At 35.4% G+C, this 21,553-nt stretch overlaps 1 protein-coding gene across 1 annotated transcript in view; it reads left to right on the top strand.

Annotated features, from left to right (window-relative positions):
- The window catches only part of cntn4 (contactin 4), a 132,223-nt gene that overhangs the window by 98,180 nt on the left and 12,490 nt on the right, over positions 1 to 21,553 (top strand). The window contains exons 11-12 of the mRNA XM_088916437.1: positions 7,016 to 7,143; positions 20,869 to 21,044. Of these exons, the coding sequence (XP_088772563.1) occupies positions 7,016 to 7,143; positions 20,869 to 21,044 (304 nt within the window). The remainder of the gene's footprint in view (positions 1 to 7,015; positions 7,144 to 20,868; positions 21,045 to 21,553) is intronic.

The following is a 21,553-nucleotide window of genomic DNA, read 5'->3' on the forward strand; positions in this document are numbered from 1 at the left end:
AATACCAAGTTTGGAGTTAAGATGATGGACACGTTTTCTGGCTGTTAACATGAAGCTGTTGCTACAGTATACATTTAACCAAGACCCAAGGTGGCCACAAAAACAGATACCACATCAACCTGCAAGGTGCAAATCTGAAGCAGATTTATGTGTTAAAAACCTGCTAAGTTTCAGTTCAGTCAACACTGTTCCCACAACAGAAGCAGTCTGAAGCAGTCTGGAAAAAATGGCAGCTGTCCTGGCTTAAGCAGGAACCATATTTCTGTTAATTGCATTGTTACTAGTCTGGCACTTATCAAGTGCGGTATTAAATGACAAAGTGGTTTTTACTCAGAAACAATTTTCCATATGGGATGCATATCAACAAGACAACACAATGGAGACCAAGCTAATCCTCAAGCAGTACATGCCTCATTTAATCCTGCAGTTGCATTGTCATTAGAACCATATCTACCATGTTTGGAGTTAAAGTTTTTAAACACGAGGTGTTAGTGTTATGGGCCACTTATTAAACAGGCCAACTTGGTTTACCACCGTATTTGAAGTATTTTGAGTATTGTGGCCTAACAGATTTTGAACAGCAGCAGTTTGCATAATGGACCATGCTTTTCAGAATGGTTTACGGCCTGTTGCTAAGGTAAAAATGACAGTAGCAATGTTTCAGATGCAAATTTGAATTAAAAAACTCTGACTGTTGATAAAATCTGCCGTGTTTCAATTCAATCAATGCAGCAAATCATGTTGCTGATGCTATGAAAAGTTTCTCAAATGAACAGGTCAGGCCTCATCTGGGATGAGCCAAAAACAAGTTTTGTTTTTTGGTTATTATTATGTTCTTATGTTCTGTCCCAGTATGACTGCCTAGTGCATGATATGTAAAAAGTTTATAAACCTGCAAGTGCCCTTACCTTAAATATGTGATTTAAACAAAAACTATATTTTTGTTCAACAGAAAATCCTTGTTAATCTATGATTTATTTTAATTGTTTTTTATTATAAAGTCCCATTGTCAAACCCAAATTGATCAAAGGATGTAGCAGAGTGCTCCTCAATGTTATAGTCAATGAATGTATGATTTATATTATCACATTAACTTAGTGGTTAAAACTAAGAAGCTACTCCTAAGGAAAAAAAATGGCCACAATCTCCTGTGTGGTGAAGTGAGACAAAATGGTTTTTAGATCAATTTTGCACTTTTCATTGGCATACCTGTGTTTATTTGATGATCATATAGCGAGTGCTTTACTTGTACACATCTGTTAAATAAACATGGGTATCTTTTAACTAAGAAAATTTAGTGTAGTGATTAATTGATTGCAAACTGCACATGGTGAACTCAGATAACGTAGGTCAATCGCCAAGAACATAATAGTATGCACTGTTTAATGTGTTGGGTTTTTTTTTCTGGTAGATGTAAAAGCAATGTGAGCAAAGGCATTGGTGCATTTCATGGGTAACCTGAAGACAAATGTTCCTGTTGTTAAGCTTAATTTAAAAAACCTTTACACTTTTGCTTCCTAGGTCAGAGTTCTGTTGTTCAATTCAATTTATGGGACTGGCAGGGTGACCCCTTTCAAACAGTAAGATGTGCAGGATACGATCTTAAAAACAGAGATTCAATTTATCTTGAAACTCCAGACATTTTCGCTTCCTTCACTGCAGGGTTTTTAAACTTCCATTTGACAGCATAGATCAACATCCAGTGTTTGTTCCAGCCACTCTCCACTTTTGAGGATAAGGCGACCTTCTCTCACTTCCTAGAGATAAAGTATCTGAGCCTCTTCATATTTTTTCACTGTGGGTCTTGTACTATCCTCAGACATGAAGATACAATCATGATTAAAAGACCGCCCACAGGTAGGTCAGTGGTGATCACCTTTACCAGAGGAACTGAGGTACACTCACATTTAGATTCTCAGAAGACACTAACCACTGAATGTAATCATAAGGGTCTAATTCCTAAATTAAATATTTATCAGATTACAATTTAAAATGTGAATTGTCATCTTGAATGGAGTCTATATGCTCATTAAAACTCACTTAATTCAAGTGGGTGTGGGAATATCTAAAATACAGTACAAATAGAATTATTCCTTCTCCCTAGCCCTAAACCTACTGTAGCCCATTGTATACATGTTTTCCACTAGACCATATAACTGAGATAACTGAGAGAAGTTGTTTTCAAACCTGAAAATGAATTATGCTTGATTATACAAATGACAATTAACGTGGTACAGAAAAAGTCTGTTACTTATTTAGAAATCCATTTGTGTGTTTTTCGGTGCCTCTAAGTGCTTCATCCCCTGTGTATTTGTGTCAATTGAAAATCCAATAATGCCAGTTATTATTTATTTGAACTGAGAAAGTGAAAAACAAATAATTTCTTTTGTATACACACAAGGATAGATGTTTTCTGTTTTAGCGTTTTGAATAAAGCATAATAATATTCATGAGTTTTACTTCTTGTGAAATCAATGCACTGATTGGATCAATGCAATAAAACAAGCTAACAAGGTGGAAATTTTCAAAACTAGTTCTGTCTCCTCTTGTTCTGTATTAAGTGTTCATCTTTCACATTTTTTGGATATATGGTAGCAAAAGCAATAGAAAAGAAAGGGAGTGCAACAGATGCTTGTCTCACGATCTCCTTAATGGAAAGTGAAGTAAGAGGAGTGGTCAATAAAAGGGAAGAAGACTTGGGGGGATTATGGATAAAGGAGAGGCTCACAACAATTTTTGATCTGAATGTCGCCTTCTGTTTGTTCTTTCTGAATACATGAGATTATTGTCTCAATATAGTGAACTTAATTAGGCCACATCTTCCTCATGAACCAGGTGCATCACGCCTCTGAAAGAAACCCTTGGCTTCTCTTCAGAGAAAGTGCACCTTGTTTCAGAGTATATTAGAGCACAGCATCTGCCTAATAATGTAGTACATGTCGCACAGAGCACCAAGGCAGCAATACGAAAAAGAAAGATATTGTCTGAAGAGCTACATCAAATTATAATGGAGTATCAAATCCGATATGCAATTGAAATTTTCTCTATTAGCACATTTCACTAGGAGTGTTGGTTTCTTTTAAAAAGTGAGAAAAACTAACAAGGAAGAGGACTCTATCTGAGTCCATGTAATATTTGCAATTTGCACTTCAGAGTGGAAGTGATGGATGATTGGTCCTGTGGTTATGGTTGGCTTTGATCTAGCTGAAAAAAAGAACGCCTTTTCTATTACACACCATTCATTTCTGTGGCTTGATTTCTGTGTCTCTTTTGTACACTTCTGTGGTTTCACACAGATGTGTTTTGGAATCCCCATATGTTAAAAATAAAATAAAAGCCTTGTTTTTGGTTTATTGCTTTTTTATCCTTATCTTGTGTGGCTCAGCATTGAAGAGTGCCATTCTTCTCTGCACTCTCTTTCATCTCTGCTTTAAATTATTTATACTTCTTCCCCTGTGCCCTGTGATTGAATGACCAAGGAGGATAACTTCAAATGGGTGAATGAACATGCCCATCAAATGAATTTGTGTCGGAATCTTGTGTGACCCTGTTACACTTCATCGCCTTTTCTGTTGTACCTTGCTATATACTGTAATTCTACTATCTGCATTACTGTAATGGGTAGTCCTGCTAACCATTGAAGTATTATATCACTTTTCTGTATTTCATTTATGTCTTGGTCTGCAATGGAAAGACTGTAATGTTTAATTGGATTTAAATATAAAACTCTTGTCAGACCGGATTAGAAAAAATAGATAAACCATATGTTTCATTTTTATTAAGTGCAGCAAGTCTGAGCTACTAATGTCTTTTTGTTTAGACATCTGATTTTGGTACAGTACATGACAATATGGTACATGACAAATTTGGTTAATTTTGCATTAAAAACATAGGATATATTTCTTTGTTGTCAAATGTAACGGTAAATAGCCACAGTATAATAGCCAGTAGTTCATGATTGTTACTGTATATTACTTTGGAAGTTCCATAAACGTTACTGTATATAATGCTTTGCAGTTCCTTCCTATTCATTAATGTATTTCCTGTGCTTTACAACACCTATCTCTGCTTTTACCATGGTACTTGACCGTAAACTTTTTCAAGTTTATGAACATGTTATTGGAAACATTGTACAGTACTTGAAATACCATGTGAATATATCAGATATATTAAATCAAGTCTTTAAGAGTCCGGTGTGGAATGAAAACCAGAAGATGCATTAGCACTCCAGGAGCAGAGTGCATATCGGTAATATACAGTAACTTATAATTGGGACAGTGCTTTCCATACTGAATGGTCCAGTTTCCATCCATCCATTTTCTAACTGCTTCATTACCTATGGAATGGGAACAAGGCAGGGTACACCCTGGAAGGGGCACTAGTTCATCGCAAAGCACACACAGACACACACTCACACACTCACACAACATCCAGTTTTCCATAGAAGCCAAATAAACCTAACAGTATGTCTTTGGGCTGTGGGAGGAAACCGGAGTACCCAGAAGAAAGCCCCGTTAACATGGGGAGAACATACAGACTCCATGTAGATAACACCTCGGGTCCAGATTGGAACACAGACCTCCAGCACTGTGAGGCAGCAATGCTAACCATTGTACTGCACCACCATGGTCCAGTTTTCAAACTTAATCTCCTTAAACTTTTCAAGACATGCTTTAGCTTGTTGCGTTTGAATAATTGAATTTAGAAAGAATTAAATAACCAATTGTATGACAGTATATACTGTAATAGATTCAATCAAGTGCTTTTAATGAATTTAGAATCCTAGATTACTTTATATAACCACTCTATTTAGAATGAACAGAATTGATTTGAAACGCGCAACCCTGCTCCGGATACAGGGTTTTTTCAGATAGATGAGATTAATGCAAACTGATATGTAATGTCACCTAGCATAAAGCAAAGTGACTAGGACCACACCAATAAAAACCCATTCCATGTTATCCAAGCAACACTGTTTAGCTATATTCAAATATAGGCCGCAGGCCAATTCTACCACCCTGAAATTTGTAGAAAAATAATTGCGACTTATATTTGGGTAAATATGGTATGCCATGAAAAAAAAGGGTGTATGCAACAAATTAGCTTCTTTGCCAGCGCACTAGTATCAACAGCATTACATTTTCAGTTGACAGGAAGCTAGTAGTTATAGCTTCCATCTGCATATTTTCAGGTTTTTCCCCTTGTTAATGAAAAAGACACTTGATATTCATGGAGCCACAAGTAGTAATTTGCCTGGGATTTTCTGATGTTCTCATAGATTTTATTCTTCCTGTGCCTGTCTGTTAACCTTTCTCCCTTTTTACCTCTTCTTGTTGGGAAATGCCATTTAATTATATGAAGAAGTCTGTCAGAGCGGTCATTTTCTATGAATTATTAATACAAAATAGACCCTCAGTTTGTGGTAACATTTTCAAATTTGCAATTTTTGAAATCAGAATCAGAAGTAGGACAAAAATGTTGAAATCTGTATGACCTGTTTACATCAAGAGAAACTAACATATTTGTTCTCTGCAAACTGAAGAAAAATTAACATATTAGTTTAAGAAGAAATTCTGTGCTACTGTACTTACTACACAATTTGTAGCTGTTGTATTTTGAATGCTAGGTGTCAGTAATGAACAGCAATTCATTGTCATTCCAAATGAAGTATATTGTAATTGTAAGCGTAAAATATTTCATTACATGTCTATCAAAGATGAGCTTTGTAAAAGAGTGTATTCTAATTGCATATCTCTAACTTCCATGAGTAAAAGTGTTATTTTTATATTTGCATTTTGAAATTATAAAATCCATAATAATATTAGACTTGTAAATTCATTAAATTGCTAAGTATCGATTGTTTTAACAAGAATATGTAATCCCTTTTAAACCACACCATATTTTCAATGTTTTCATGTCCTTCTCATTAATCTGAAAGAAGAATTTTTCAGTTAAGGGTCATTGACCTTTTGCTGTTCCATTGGCAATTCACTAAACAGCTGCATATCTGATTGCTGTTTTGCCATTTAGGTTATGAACATTAAGTTGCATGCTTAGTGTCGTGCGAGATGTGTTCTACAGAGATTTAAAATCCAGCCCTTAAAACAGCACCATCAAATATGCTGTTTATCCAAAAATATAAATCTATACCATTGTGAAAACTCCAGGGAAGTATACATGGCAGCTGCCATATACAATTTGTCCTTAATATATACAGTACCTCATAAATAACAACCTGAAGAAGTGGAAGGTTTCTTAAAGTCATATTTCTCAGCTGTCTTTCAGTTTGACTTTCAAAAATTTTTTACCCTGATAATCCTGTGAATATTCTTTACAATAGATTTTATATCATAATGTTGATACTTGCTGTACTTGTGCTAACAAGAGGTGAGAAAAAAATACTTGTGGCTTCAATAACACAGCTGTTGGCAATTTGAGTCTTTCCTCTAACACTTCATACAACTTTCACAAAGAATGTCAATCATTTCTGTGGTCCAGATGGGAAAGGACTGTACATTAACCCACTATCACCCATAAGAACTCATACATTATGTTCTTAGTTTCTGTTCTGAGCCTATATCCAATATAATGACTGTTAAAGTGGCTGTCCTGTGGCGATACATAACTTGATGGATTTTTTAAAACTTTTTTTTCAAGAATAGAAAACTCAGACACAATTTGGCAATATTTGATGTTGCATGATTGAGATAATAATACAAGTTTGTATCTTTTCTTTTTGCTCTTTGTGATTACCCTACCCTAAAACCAGTTAACAAACTAATCAAGAATCAGTTTCTTAAATCATTCCATAGCCAAAGTAATTCAATTGTAATTTCTTACATTTAGCTTACCATTGTGACTATTTTTAATGCAGTGGAAAAGGTCAGTTGTAACAGTTATGCAATATAATATCAATGTCATGGCTTTTGAAATTCATCACGTACTTCTATGAGAAAAAGGTTTTGTTTCCTGAGATACATTTTCAGAAAATAGTCTTTATGTGTTTGCCTTACAGAATTTCTGTTTTGGAAGATGGAAGTCTTTGGATATCAAATGTGACAAAATCAGACAGTGGCAGCTACACATGTATCGCAAGAAACAGATTTGGGGAAGCAGGCAGTACTGGAAGCCTTTTCGTAAAAGGTAAGTACTTGAGTACTTTAAGTATTTATTCTGGACAAATTACCCTGGGGAGCAGCACATACTTTGGTTTATGCATTAGAAGTTCAATTATCTATACTAGGTAGAGGGAACACAACATGGAAAATTGATTGCATTAATGAGGAAATGGTATAACCTCAAATAGATTAAATTTGCTTCTAATAACAAATTTGACCAAATACAAACTTTGATAAATTGTGTAAACTGTGACAATTCGTGTGGCAATGTTAATAGAGAGGGTAGATTGAGAGGCTCTGTGCCGGAATTGGGTGAACATGGTCCTGGAGTCTGCAGGTTTTCATTCTACATTGTGCCCTTCACAACCTGAATCAGCTCATTGTCGGTTAACAACTTCCTCCAGCTGTTCAGGTGCCTTGAAGAGACCTAGAAAACCTGCAGATACATTGGACCTCCGGGACCAGGGCTGCCCACCCCTCCTCTGCCCCCCTGGAACAGCACAGTGCTGCTTTGACTGTTATAAATGAACACCACACTCTTGCCGTTGACAGTTTGCCTGTGTGTATAAACAGGGGATGGTAAACAGCACCTTTTGTCTATCAGCAATCTAAGAGACCAAGCTCTCTCTGAGTGAGAGGAAGCGAAGGCAAACCCTTGAGGCAGTGAACCTGGGGAGATTAAAAGACAAGTGAAAACTTGAAAGGTCTTGTGTTGTGAAGACTGTTTTAAAAATGATGAAGGGGTTTATTTGTTTTATGGCTTGGGGTTGGAGTAGTCATCCAGCCCTGTAGTTACAGCCAAAGAAAGAGTTCAGTAAAAACTCCAAAAAGGAAATACTGTAGGCCTTGTTTTTCATCCTCTGGAGTAATTGTTCATTTCTAATATTTTGAATTGTTTAATCACTGTTGATGGACTTAATATGTAAAACAGTTTGTGACTGCGGAGATATGTAATAGAAGTGTTATTACTAAATAGTAATAAACAAAAGCTAAGCGCATGCAATACTGGGTTGGTCCATTGTAAATGGGAGTAACTGTAACAAAGTACCTGTTTTGAATCCAGTGTAAGTTACAGTTAATTGTTAACTATAGAAATACTACAGTAAGCATCTATAAAATGTAAGTGTTTTGTGTGATTTCTGATACTGCACTGTCTGTGATGCTGTGGGGTGCAAATATTTTTTAGGAGTGCCAAGAGCAGCAGGCATTTAGGGTTTTAATGCATTGTCATTGAGAGTATATTTTATGGACTGGCACTCTACAGCCTGTAGTTACAAGTACAATGTATTAATATATTGCATCACATAATGGCTGGATCTTGTGAGCATTGTTAATCCAGTGTTATTTTGCCATTGAAACTATAAAATGTTGAAGAATTACAAAATACTGAAGTGGATAACGGTGTTAGACATTCAAAATTTTCTACAATTTATATCAAAGTAGTAGAAAAAACGACACGACAGGGAAAATAAAATTAATATTTAAATACCAAGTACACGTGAAGGGGCTAGAGTTTGACCTGACAAAAACAATCTTTCTTCTTCCTTCAGGGCTGAAATCCATGTACATCTAGCATTTTGGATTTAGTCTTTATATTAGATGATATGAAATGAAAAAGTCCTATGTTAAAAAAACAAAATGTATTTTAAATTGGTTGAAATATAGCTTTAGTGTCAAACTCTCTGTGTGTGACAACCACTGAGACACTGCATCACCTTTCTAGCCTGTCACTTTTGTCGTGACTTATTATACTTTATTAAAAATGTATGGAGACTTTATAAGATGCACTGTTTCGGCTTGCTTTGTTCTGCACGTGGTGCTCTCTCTGGTTTCCTCGTAGCAGCAAGACACACTGGTTGTTATTTTTTTTCATCTTTTTGATCTCAGCATATAACATTGATTAAAAATTGAAGGTCACAGATCAGAAGGTGTCAATTGTAACCTTTTTTTTTCAGCAAAGTCATTCTCAGCAGCCCAATATACTCTCACTAAATGTTACAAAAAAGAGCCCCTGTGTGTCAGAAATAAGGTCAACCTGCTTGAGAAAATCAAATAAAATAAGGTTAATAGTAAAAACGAACCATGGAAATGTGGGTTACCCACTTGTTGCTGTTACAGTAAGTCCCTTGAGATAATTAGAAATATTTTTTGGTGCTACACTATTTTTCCCTGCTGTTGTCTTTCAGAATCTGATGTTCATATCTCTCAGTTTCAGCGCTTGCTGTCTAGCAGCATTCATTTAAGCTGTGCTCCACTGTATAATTCCTTACATCAGAGTACTAACCCTTATACATTATATACACCAGCTTTGAAATGAATATTAATGGAATTTCACAGTCTTGGTCAACGGGCACCTTATCATCTATAATTTAGTTACTGGTGTTAGGTGAATCTATTTCTGTTGTGAACATGGAACAGAAACTTAATAAACCCACTATTAAGCTATTAGTTAATTCAGCAGTACCACAATGATTTGTTGCCAAGATTAACTATATTGACATGAAATTCAGCATCTGTAAATCTCATCATAATTACAATTTATTTGCAGCCTGTGTGTGGTTTGTTTTTAGCTTTGCTTAATATACTAGAGTATATACTGAATATCCATCTCTGCCACACCAGTCTTAATGATGGAGTGGCTTTTTGACTGTTTTCATTGATTTAATTGTGGTTTCTGCCACTGCTGTATTACTGTTGCTTCAGGTCTAGAATCTTTGAGCATCATTGTCGCTCACTCTAAGAACCTGTTAATACAGAACTTAAACAATACAGTGTGTACATTATTTAATGCATATGTACTGTATTTAGCATTTGTTATCACAGCTGTAGCTTCCTACAAGGAAATCTGTGATACACTTTCCTTGTTGTATTGGCTCTAGCAAAATTACTGCGAATCACCACAGCATACACAAATTCATGAAAGCACTCTTTGCAGTATATGTAAAGCAAGCTGGTAACATAATTATGCACAGATCATGCACAGGCAAATAAGAGCGTAGTTTCTGGACCTTGACTGCAAAGATTGAGGTACCTTGTCATGTTGAAAGATTATGCTCGTTTTGTTCTGAAAAATATCTATACAGTAGACAATGAACAATAATAGATCACTCTTGGCCTATGAAATTGTTGAAGACAAGTGAGATTGAAATACATCAGAATACATTGTGGTATCAAAAACAAAGCCAAGGAACTAAGGTTTTACATCAGAGTTTCAACATGGTATTAGTGGTATTGTCTATCTCTACCACTGAATACATTGTTTCACAAAAAAAGAGTAATCTGTTTTTTAAGAGGACTGTGCCGCCTTGTTTATTTAAGAGTTCAATAAATTAAACTGCTTTCACCGCAAGTCAGTGATTTTTTAAGCACGTTAAAAAGCCAAGTCAACAATACTCTATTAAAATGCATTTTGGCATTTCCACTCATTTTGGAATTGCAAATCGGTTGCTATAGAAACTCTTCTTCGTTTGCTTTTTCAGGGTGGCATTCAGCATACCCTTCTATAATGGAAGGATTTTTAATGTTTTTTTTAAGATATCATAGCAATGAAAAAAAATGGCTTGTCCCTTCAGCAATGAATTTAGCCAATCCATTTATAAGAAAGGGTTCTTTAAGGCTTTTTTTTAAATAAGTAGTGTGTAGTTCACAGAAAATCGGGAAGGCACAATACTAACATGTTTTATTTTTCGAGTGCTGATTGCTGAAGTTGAATTTTGCACAAAGAATGTTCTTCCAGAAATCAGTCTGCAGTGGCATTTGTTCTGATTAATAAAAAGAAAGCTTGTTTCATTTTTTATGAATGCACTTAGGTCAGCAGTCAAGGTCATGGAGGTGATTTGAATGAATCTTGATCCAGTTTTATGCACTGATGCTGTGCGCAAAGGTGGGGGTTTTGGCTCAGGTTTAATTTGTTTTTGACTCATTTCTGAAATTGTGTAGAACTGAGATATGAACCAGTTTTTAATTACCTGGAATAAATAAGATTCTGCATTGAACTGCTGGAAGTTAAATTGCTGGATAATGTCAAGAACAGAAGCAAATATTCAGCTACATGAGTCTGAGTAGATTTAGCACAATCGAATGGCATTAGTTTGTCTGTTCTGGAAATAAGTCCAACAACCATTGTTACTACAACACAATATGACAACACCTCATTAGCATTCAAACCTTATCAGTACCGAAGACAATATATTGACCATATATAAGACATGTACCTGTACATATACCATATATTGAGGTGGATTATACATAATGAAGAAATTATGCTGTATACTGTATAAAATAAAACTTTAAATGGTGTTAGTAAAGTTTATATTCCTAACATTATCTTTGCTCTGGACCTTCTTTGGGAGTAGTTGCTAGTAGAAAGCCATAAATTACAAAGGGTCTGCGCAATGTCTGGCATTCAAATAAGATTGCATTTTTCTTTGAATATTGCTAATTAATATATATTTTCAAGTGTATCTCAATACAACAAAAACCACTGTTAGGAACTGGAATGTTTGAGTGAGGACAATCATTCAATTAGGTGTTAACATCTGTTTTGGTAATGCTCTGCACTGTCTGGGATGTATTAAATTAATAACGGAATGCAATTGAGAAACAAGTGACAATATATTTAGGCTTGTGTCCCTTGCGGTTCTAAGCCCAATTTAATATTGTCTAGTTTGATTAGGATTGTATGGGAATTTTGACAACATATTTAAAAACCTCCCAAGATTGGTGCTTAAATATGATCCCATAAACTACACAACATGTTTGAATCAAAACTCAAATACCCAGTAATATACTCTAGAAAAGTGATCAAACGTCCAAAATGTTTTCTTACCGGTGGAAGTCATTTCTTTTTTTATTGGCGCAAGTTGTGCTTCATACTGTAGGTACTCAACAAAACATAACAGAATAAACTAGTTGCTGTAGGGCAGACGAGAAGGCATTTTAGCATTGTTTCCAGTTTTAAGCAGACAAAAGTAAAAAGAATGTGATGTGCTCAAAAGTGAAATAGATTTCTCAGAATAGTTGTTTGATGTGTCCTAAAGAAAAATATGTATATTTCAAAATGTGAAGGATTTTACTGAAAATGTGGTGGGTGAAATTTGTTACATGATACTGTAAGTTTACAGCAGGTCAACTCATTAGTAACCAGTAGGTGGCTAAAAAATACATTATTTACAGCAATGGTATTTCATACATGGAGAGCAAATGAAGTACTCTACTCTAAAAAAATTGCTTGGGCTTTGTTGGACTAAACCCACAGAGCAATCAATAATGGATGGGAATTCACCTTAACGAATTCTTTATTGAATTTACGCAAGTAAAAGGTTGCTATAGTTCTTATTATTATGTTCACACTAGGTTGTCAATAAATGCATCTTTTACATTTTAATACATACAGTATGCCATGTTCATGATTTCAGGAGTCTTTTGCACTGCTGATTTTGATGGGCTGTGGCCTTTTGCATGAATATGTGGAAACAGCAGTTTCTTCAATAACTGCACAGACTGAGGGATTATAGGTATCAACATGATCCTTGTTTATTATTTTTAAGATACATAGTACAGCCCACCTCTCTGATGGAAGATAATTGTTTAAAATATTATGAATGAGAACATATACGTTGTGATGACAACTTTAAAATAAATGTTAAGGCACTGTGTATAGCAAACATAACACATAAAGTTAAAAGTACTGGAAAAGCATAGGGCTTAGGCAGGCAGCTGAATCTATGTGATTGCTTATAACATTGTGAGCTTCATTTTTATGTTCTATACTCGCAAAATAGCTTAAAGTGTATTAATTCTGTTGAAAGGTCTGTTAAATGAAGGTAAGCATATCTAAATGCTGTTGTGTATCTCAGTCTAGGATTACTCTTTCGTTATTGCTCTCTCGAAAATCATTTAATACAGGTATCTCTATTTAGCTGATCCTGCTAACTTCCACTGTGCTTGAGTAACATATTCACCAGGGACTAAATGGGAAACACCAAATTTGTTTTTGCTCTGACCAGAGCTGGGTATTATCCCTGAACAACAGAATTCAAAGACCTAGTGCATTATTCAAGTCCATGTACTTATACACAATACACAAGAATGGATTATGCAGTGTATGAGTTGCATGAACTTGAAACAGTGATTAAGTGGGTGTAGTTTACTTTCTTGGTGGGTTTTGTTCTTTGAACAACCAGAATGAGTTTCAGCCACCTATTTATTATTTAATGAAATTCTCTGAGACGGGAAAAGATGTTCTGAATTAAAACGAAAGGATGTGGAAACATTCATCATTGTGTATACAAAAGAATGGTCTCTTCTTTAAACAGTCTTGATAAGATGTGATTACTTTGCTGTTTTAACTGACTGATTTCTGCTGAATAAATTCAGTATCATTCCTGGAGAGCTTTGCAATTTATCTGAGAGTGAGCATGGTCTCTTTCATGTATGTAATTGACCTACTGAGTGAGAGGGTCATCAGTTTTTTTATAATGACAGTAGGTAACAAGATATTTGACAAGATGGATATCAGTCACTTTTGCTCAAGAGCTTTGAACGGGCAGCATCTTGAACTAACTAGGGTTATCCATATAGTGTGACACAAATGATGATAGAGTGTAGTAACAAGAATAATTTTCACTGGCCCATTATTAGACTGCATGGGTCATCTGCAGGAAATATGTACTAGTGCTCTTTTAAGAACAGTGATCTGTTTACTGCCATCGAATCACAGATAAAAGAAAGGTGGGCAGAGATTTTGTTTGATATTTCACATTTGAACAGCATCAGAAAATGCAGGATTATGCTTACAGCATGTTCATACTGTATGAACTGGTACATAGAACATGCAAAGCACATAACGACTGGAGTTGAGGAAGGAGTTATGCTATGATCTGTTATCATGAGATGCTTTTGGTTAGTCAGATCAATTTTTATTTATTATACATGGAGGCATTGTAAAACTTTATATCAGATTCAATTTTTCAAGAAAGGCAAACATTTCTGCATTCCATTTTAAACTCTATCTCTGATATACAGTATATTCACTCACAATTTGGTTTGTATACTTTTTGAACACTTGCTGTGCATGATCTAAGGCAAGAGAGTCCTTTATGTACTTTCTGTGCTGGTGTGTCCGTGGGTTTTCATTCCAACACAGAGCCTGTGAGCTAAACCACCTGCTTAATAGCTTAACTAAACCAATTTAACAGTTTCTCCCAGCTCTTCAGGTGCTGCCTGCCTTAAAGAGACATAGAGACTCTCCAGAAAGAGGATTGGACACCCCTGATCTAATTTTATTTACTGCCCACCTTGAAGTAAATAATTATCATAAATAATTGGTTAAATTATTCTAAGGTGGCACAGTGGTGCAGTAGTTTGGGTAACTGGCTCTCAGCACTGGGGTCCGGGGTTTAATCCTGCATGGAGTTTGTATTTTCGCATGGATGTTCGCCTGGTGCTCCGGTTTCCTCCCATAATCCAAAGACATACTGGTTGGTTAATTGGCTTCTGGGAAAACTGACCCTGGTGTGAGGTTGTGTGTCTGTGTGTGCCCTGCGATGGACTGGCATCCCATCCAGGGTGTATCCTGCCTTGTGTCCGTCACTTGCCAGGATAGGTAACCCTGAATTGGAAGAAGCCATTAAAAATGAATGGATGGATTATGAGTCTAAAAATATTAGAATAATTAACCATGTTTATCACGGAATAAGCAAGGGAAACCATTTTCTAAACCTTTGTAATGCTAACATTTCACTGCAGAGGGCCTCATTTTAATTACGTGAGTGGAAAGGCAAGTCAAAGGAATCACCTTATTGTTTAAAGGAAAGGTTTGTTTAACAGAAAGTGAACATAGTAATGGTCATTTCAAAGGAAACATGGTGCAACAGTTTTGGACTGAACCAATTGCTCTGGAGTGGGAGGTGAAATTTGTTGGCCAGCCTTGAATGTTCAGCAAAGAAGGAACAAAAATCCTAAAGTAATAGTAAAGAAATACTTATACCCACTAAATGTGGTGGTGTTGTTTTTTGTTTTGTTTAAAATAATTACACAATACACAATATTATATAATTTGTATGTAAAATTAATTCTATAGTACGTGAATCCATAGTTATTTTAATACTTTTTTTATAAATAATTACACTCATCCCTCGCAGTACATGCACAATTGGTTCCAAAATTTCTGTTAATAGTTGATAACTCATAAAAGTGATACTAAAGTCCCATTAAAATGCATGTGAAAGTCTACTCCATGAGATTTTTTCCTGCTCTCAATAACTTTCGTTTAGGAGTCTGGGGGTCTGAAACCCTGGTGAACTTTAACCTCGAGCCTTACACTACTAATTAAACATCTCACCATGTAACTGAGTTTCCCCCTTAAACTTCGACCACGTGTCCCACACTCAAATCTGAGCTGACACTTTGCTAAACCAGCCCTGTTCTCTCTCATCCTTAGACTGTCTATAGTATTTCCCAGTCCCTTACGGAACTGCTGCTTGAACCAGCCCCTTCTGCCATTTTGATCTTTCAGCATTTTACCACAAGACCTGGCTTCTCACTGCCACACCTGTCAGTGAGGATCTTATCCATACATTAGGTCTCACTGTGAGACTCTGCTCTGTCACTGTCCATGATAGCGAAGGCCTACGTTCTCCTCTGAGTAGACAAGGACCACCTACTACCTGAACCTTTAAATAGAGAAGACTGGCTTCACACAGGTGACACTATTTCCTTAATATCCTTGTTCAAATGCAGTTTTTTCCTGTATCTGCAATGTCTTTATGCTGCCCCCTTATGGCCTAACCCAGTTTTGACATTACAGCTCCAACTGCTGTTATTGTTGGGCAGTCAAAGAATAAAACTCATAACTATTGAAGCATTAATCTGTCTGGTGATATTGTTACTGTGCATTCATAGTGCACATAATCAAAATAAAACATTTATTTGTATAAAATGTTAAAATGGGTTCAAATATTTTTTTGCTAATTATTATTAGTAAATATAAAAATTTTGCATTCAAAATATTATACACCACAAGTGGTATAATAAACTGATAATTTCTGTTTTGATAGTTAATAAAATAAAAGTCAAGAGCAGTGAAAAATAAACATGGAAGAATAAGCTACACTTGGAACTTGCACCAGTGGGGGATGTTAAAAACAAAAATAGACATGTACTGTATATTGCTGTATATTGAGTGCTTTTCAATCTGGATGTCCTGCTATGAGCAGTATCTCAGTCTTGTTATTTTCATTACAAAACATTCATTGATCATGATGTAAAAATATAATTTATTGTCTTGTCTACGTTTGGCTTTTACTTATTTAAAGTAACATTGTTTTTCTAGCAGTAGGCACATTTGCAGAATGCATGCTTTGCCAATTTAATGCAATATTACATGATCTTCCTGATCTACTTCTGTATCTGTCTGCGATAACTAGCTGATATTGTCCACACTTACTTTGTTAAGTCATAGGTGACATATATTCACCTATATGAATAAGCTTGGAAACCTTAAATACAATACTAGCTTTCAATGCATCCACATCTTCTTTTTTAAGGATCCCATTGAACTGCCTGTAATATCTAAACTATGTATAATGTGTACAGTGCCTGTTCAGCAGTAAGTAGACATTCACCATGATAACTGTGTGCACATTTATTTCTGATCAGGAACTGTATATACAAATACAAATTGCTTGACTGTAAAGCACAAATAACACTTTTGTCATTGCTTTCCAAGTACTGTTCAAGAGGATTGTATATTCATGTACTGTACATTTATATTAATCTATATACACAATCCACACATAACATTTTGTCTGTACTCTCCAGTTGTTATGTTTAGTTAGATTTGGAACCATTTAGTTGCTGCTATTTTTGGTTTATAGAATTTGTTGACCTAATGATTATGCTAAGAGAATGTTCCATGAAATGGCTCTTTTAAAAAAACAAACCTAATGTGCTTTGCACCATCATCAAAATCATTTCACAAGGAATGGTTAATGAGCTGGTGACTCATTTGTACTGACCACAGTTGCTACTGTTCCTGCCCTGCACAAAGCATATTTATAGCATCAACATTGCAGTGCTAATGCTTTGCCCAAAATTTCATCGTGATAATCAGGTGTTGACAAATTTGCCCTAGTATTAGTGCTTTCCACTGCAAATACAATCTAAGTAAATTCTAAAGTTAACATATTCAGCAACACAACACTGCGGTCACAGGCACCATAGAAGTTTTAATTCTGGTAATGAACCAGATACTAGTGCAGTGATGCCAGTGTAGACCTTATACAGTAATGTATGTGCTCTTCTACTTAGAACCTAGCAGCTGTGTTCTGTACAAGAACACAGCTGTTCTGTTGTTCTGTTACGACAAGGTGTAGGATGTAAGATTAGCATATAAAGATTAATGTCCTAAAGACTTGTACTGGAATTATTACCCATTAAGCAATGCTTGGGTCAGTAGCAGTGTTGCTCTCCACCAAAGATCTTTCAAGATCTGATGGTTGCTCTCCATGAGAAATTGCTAGAAAGAAAGAGTTACAATATTTCATTAGCTGCATGAGACACCAGGCACTGGAAAATTCTATTATTGATCCCAAGTCATGACTCATAACACCATGTGAACTCTTTGAACATGTAAATACCACTAATTGTCATATTGCTGGATGTTTTAATGTTTCAAAATTGTATCTGCGATACCTTCCTAAAAACCACTGATATGGTTTAAAAAATTTTCGTAGCATTGTAGCAGGCTAGGTTAAAGCTAGATAATCTGAATTAGGATTAGAATCAGAATCACATTTATTCGCCAAGTACATTTCATGTATAGTACAAGGAATTTACTCTGGTGTACTTGGTGCAATAAAAACATTCTACATATACAGTATCATACACAAACAAGACAAAAGACTGATTCTGCTTTTAATGGACTGATGTTATCTTCCTGAGGGAAGTTTATGGAATACAGTAGGTGGTAACCTCAGTGGCAGATGACAGCCAATGAGTCAGAGAAACAAAACCTTTATAAACAATATGGATGTGGTTTAGGTCCAGGTGTGGGTCCAAGTATTCATATAGATTTAATGGAATCTTTTAGTTTTTTGATGTATTTATTATATACTGTATATAGTATTCATGACATTAGGCTGATCTGGGGCCCTGTGTTCAATTCCGGACCTAGTTTACTGTCTGCATGGAGTTTTTTATGTTCTCCCCGAATTGTGCTTTCTTTCCATAATACAAATACACACTACTGGGTTAATTGTTTCCTGAGAAAATTGGCTGTAGTGTGAGTATGGGTGTGTTTGTGTCTATGTGTCTGCGATGGACTGACATCCCATTCAGGATGTATCCTGCCTTGTGCCCATTGCTTGCCTTGCGACCCTGTATCGGATAAAGCAGTTATAAAATGGGTCAACGGATGGACATTATCAGCATTAGCCTATCTACTGCATTTCTAAGCACTTAATTAAAAGTGTGCATTTGTGTGCATCCTGCAATTTTAAATTGCTTAATTCTCTTCATTAAAACAAATTGGCAAACATTTTTTTCTATTTATTTAAACTTTAATAGAACCTCTAAAGGTATGACCTTTTCCTAACACTTCTCTCATTGGTACTGTATATTGCAAAGATTGAACCTAAAGACATTTAAAGGGTCAGGTCACGAAAAGTCTTCATTCAGCATTTCCAAAAGATGTCTGAATAACGGTTTTTCCATAGATTAGACTTTTTATACTTACTTTTTGCTCAGTCACATTCAATTATATAGTCTAAACCTGAAGCACCAACCATTTTCATAATATACTAATCTTTCAGGCTAGGGTTAGGGTTAGAGAATCAGTGAAACTAGACCTTAATGAACAATACAGATGTGGTTTGAGTCCTAGTACCATTACAGATTTAGTGGAATAGGTTAAGGTTAGGTTGTTAGGTTTACTATTAGTGACATTTCAAATTTGAAGTTTCCATTTGTGTCTATTCTGCAATGCTAGATCTTAGGGCATTCATCCTAATGTTTGACTCTGTGACTGGTTTGTGATATTCAGCTGGATATTAGAGAATGCATTTGGCAGGTGCTTAAAGATATTCCCATACCATGAATGCAATTTTACATTCTGTGATTAAATATGTGTTCTGTGTTTGTCTTGGCATTTATGATAACACATTAGGTTAGCCAGGTTGTAATTGGATAGCAAAAGGCCCTCGATAATGATTTAAAGCATGGTTTTGCAGTGCTATCCATAAGGGCTTGTCTGTTAAATAAACTCATTGAACTGTGCTGTGACTTCTCACATCTCTGTGCAATCCATTTTTGTTTTGTTTGTTTTTTTAGGTTGTCATATTGTTTTGATAATTAGATGCAGAATTTGTGGATGCCAGAAATGTTTTTTTTAAATAAAGAGTAGAAATGTACGCTCTCATACCATGTGGAGTTACCCTGAAATAGGTGAACTGAGGAGACAAACGTCAAGAGAAATCGATGAACGTCACCAGTCTACAGAAAACACATATTGTTGCCATAATGGCAGAGGGGAAATACAGTAGGAAAACATAGGCAGATTATAGCTATTCATGGCATGAACTGTCTGAGTCTGCAGGATTTAACTGATATTGGCAAACAAAGTCATTGCCCCACCTTTTAGAGCTCACTTGGGTTTCTCATTTTCACTCAGAGGGCTGGGAAGTTGCCACCTTTAGTGTTGATCATCATTATGAGTTGGACATGTCAGGAACTACTTTGGGGATGGTAGTTTTTTTTTATCTGTGTGTCAAAGATTACAGCTTGCCATGTGACCATTTTCTTATGTTTAAACAGACAGCAATTTTCTCTACTTACAACAAAGGAACAATAAAATTAAAATTACATGTCAGCTAAACATGTTGAACATGGGGTGAGGGAAAAACACAGCTAAACATTTTAATTTGAGGCATTTTCCCATTAATTTTTTGAAAAAAAACTGTAAATGTTCAGTTTCCCAGTTCACCGGAGCTATGTTCTGTTGGTGTTTATGTGTTAAATTACCAGAATAAATATTACCTATGAACATTCGTTGTTTAGCCTAAAAAGTGATTAAATTGTTGTCTGTTTTCAGAATGTTTATAGCATGTGTCCCGCAGCTCCACCAAAAGGGAAGAAATGCATCCTGCTTTATAAGAGCAGAGACACTTTTATGGTGCAGACTACAGTTACCCAAAGTAAGGCTGAAAACAAAAGAACATTAAGATTGTCATTCCGCCAATGAAAAATCAACCAAATATTCTTACTTTAAACTTTAAAAAATCCTTTAACAGGGTTGTAGATGTTTTCCCTAAATCAAAGAGACAATACATTTTAATATTAAATAAAGGCTTAAATGTGTGGTAACAGTGACACCTACAGTTATCATGTTCTTTCTGTGCATAGAATAGATGTACAGTGCATACATTTTTTTACCTCCATTCCAACATTTTCTAGTAAAACCCTTTGTGTAAGTGGAGCAAGTTTAATTTATTTTTTCCTTAAATATGTTATTTCCTTTATTTCAGGGAGGCAACATGTCTTTGTGTACCTGGGTTAGTTTTGTAAATAATGCAGACACCAACACCAGTAAACCTTCGACACATACTGTAACTGGATTTTAGAATAAACTAAATTTTACTTCTGACTTTTCTCGCCCTAAACTACCATGTGAAAGATTTGCATTTAGATTGCTGTTATTAGTCTGTGATTTTGATTGAAATACACATGCTAACTTGTTTCCTTTGTTTTTCAGATCCAACTGTTATTACTGTACCTCCTTCTAGTATGGATGTGACAGTTGGAGAAAGCATAGTTCTTCAGTGCCAGGTGTTGCATGATCCATCTCTTGATATTAAATTCACATGGTTCTTCAATGGGCAGCCCATTAATTTTGGAAGCCATAAAGGTTACTTTGAAAAAGTTGGTGGTGTAAGTATATGCAGCCTTCTGTTGTTTTTGCTTGCTATTCTGGTTAGCCATTTTCCTCATACAGTTTTGATAGTCTTGCCAGGTAAATGTAATAGACTTCATCCAATGTCTGTGATATTACCTTGTGGTTGTCAAAGCACAGCACATACTGTATGGTAACAGAAACAGTGTGATGCATAATGAATATACAGAGTGGAACGAATTTTGCCATGTAGTAAATTACTACTATTTTATTTATGACTCTGAAGTTAGAGGAAAGCTTATCAGGAAAACAGTCACATTGTAATTGGAAAATAGAAGAAAATAAAAAGCAGATGTATTTGTACTAGATAAGTACTTCTTTCACATCTACTGTACCTTCCCTTCTGTAATAATCATATATATTGTTGTAGGGATTAGAAAAGGGTCATATATATAATATGTATGTGTGTGTACTGGAATAAAACAAAGCATTTAAATTGTGTTTTTTCTTTACTGTGGTGTGGAAGGTTATCATCATTAATTCACTG

This window comes from Atractosteus spatula, chromosome 5 (genome assembly GCF_055471065.1).
Source record: "Atractosteus spatula isolate fAtrSpa1 chromosome 5, fAtrSpa1.hap1, whole genome shotgun sequence".
Classification (NCBI taxonomy): Eukaryota; Metazoa; Chordata; class Actinopteri; order Semionotiformes; family Lepisosteidae; genus Atractosteus; species Atractosteus spatula.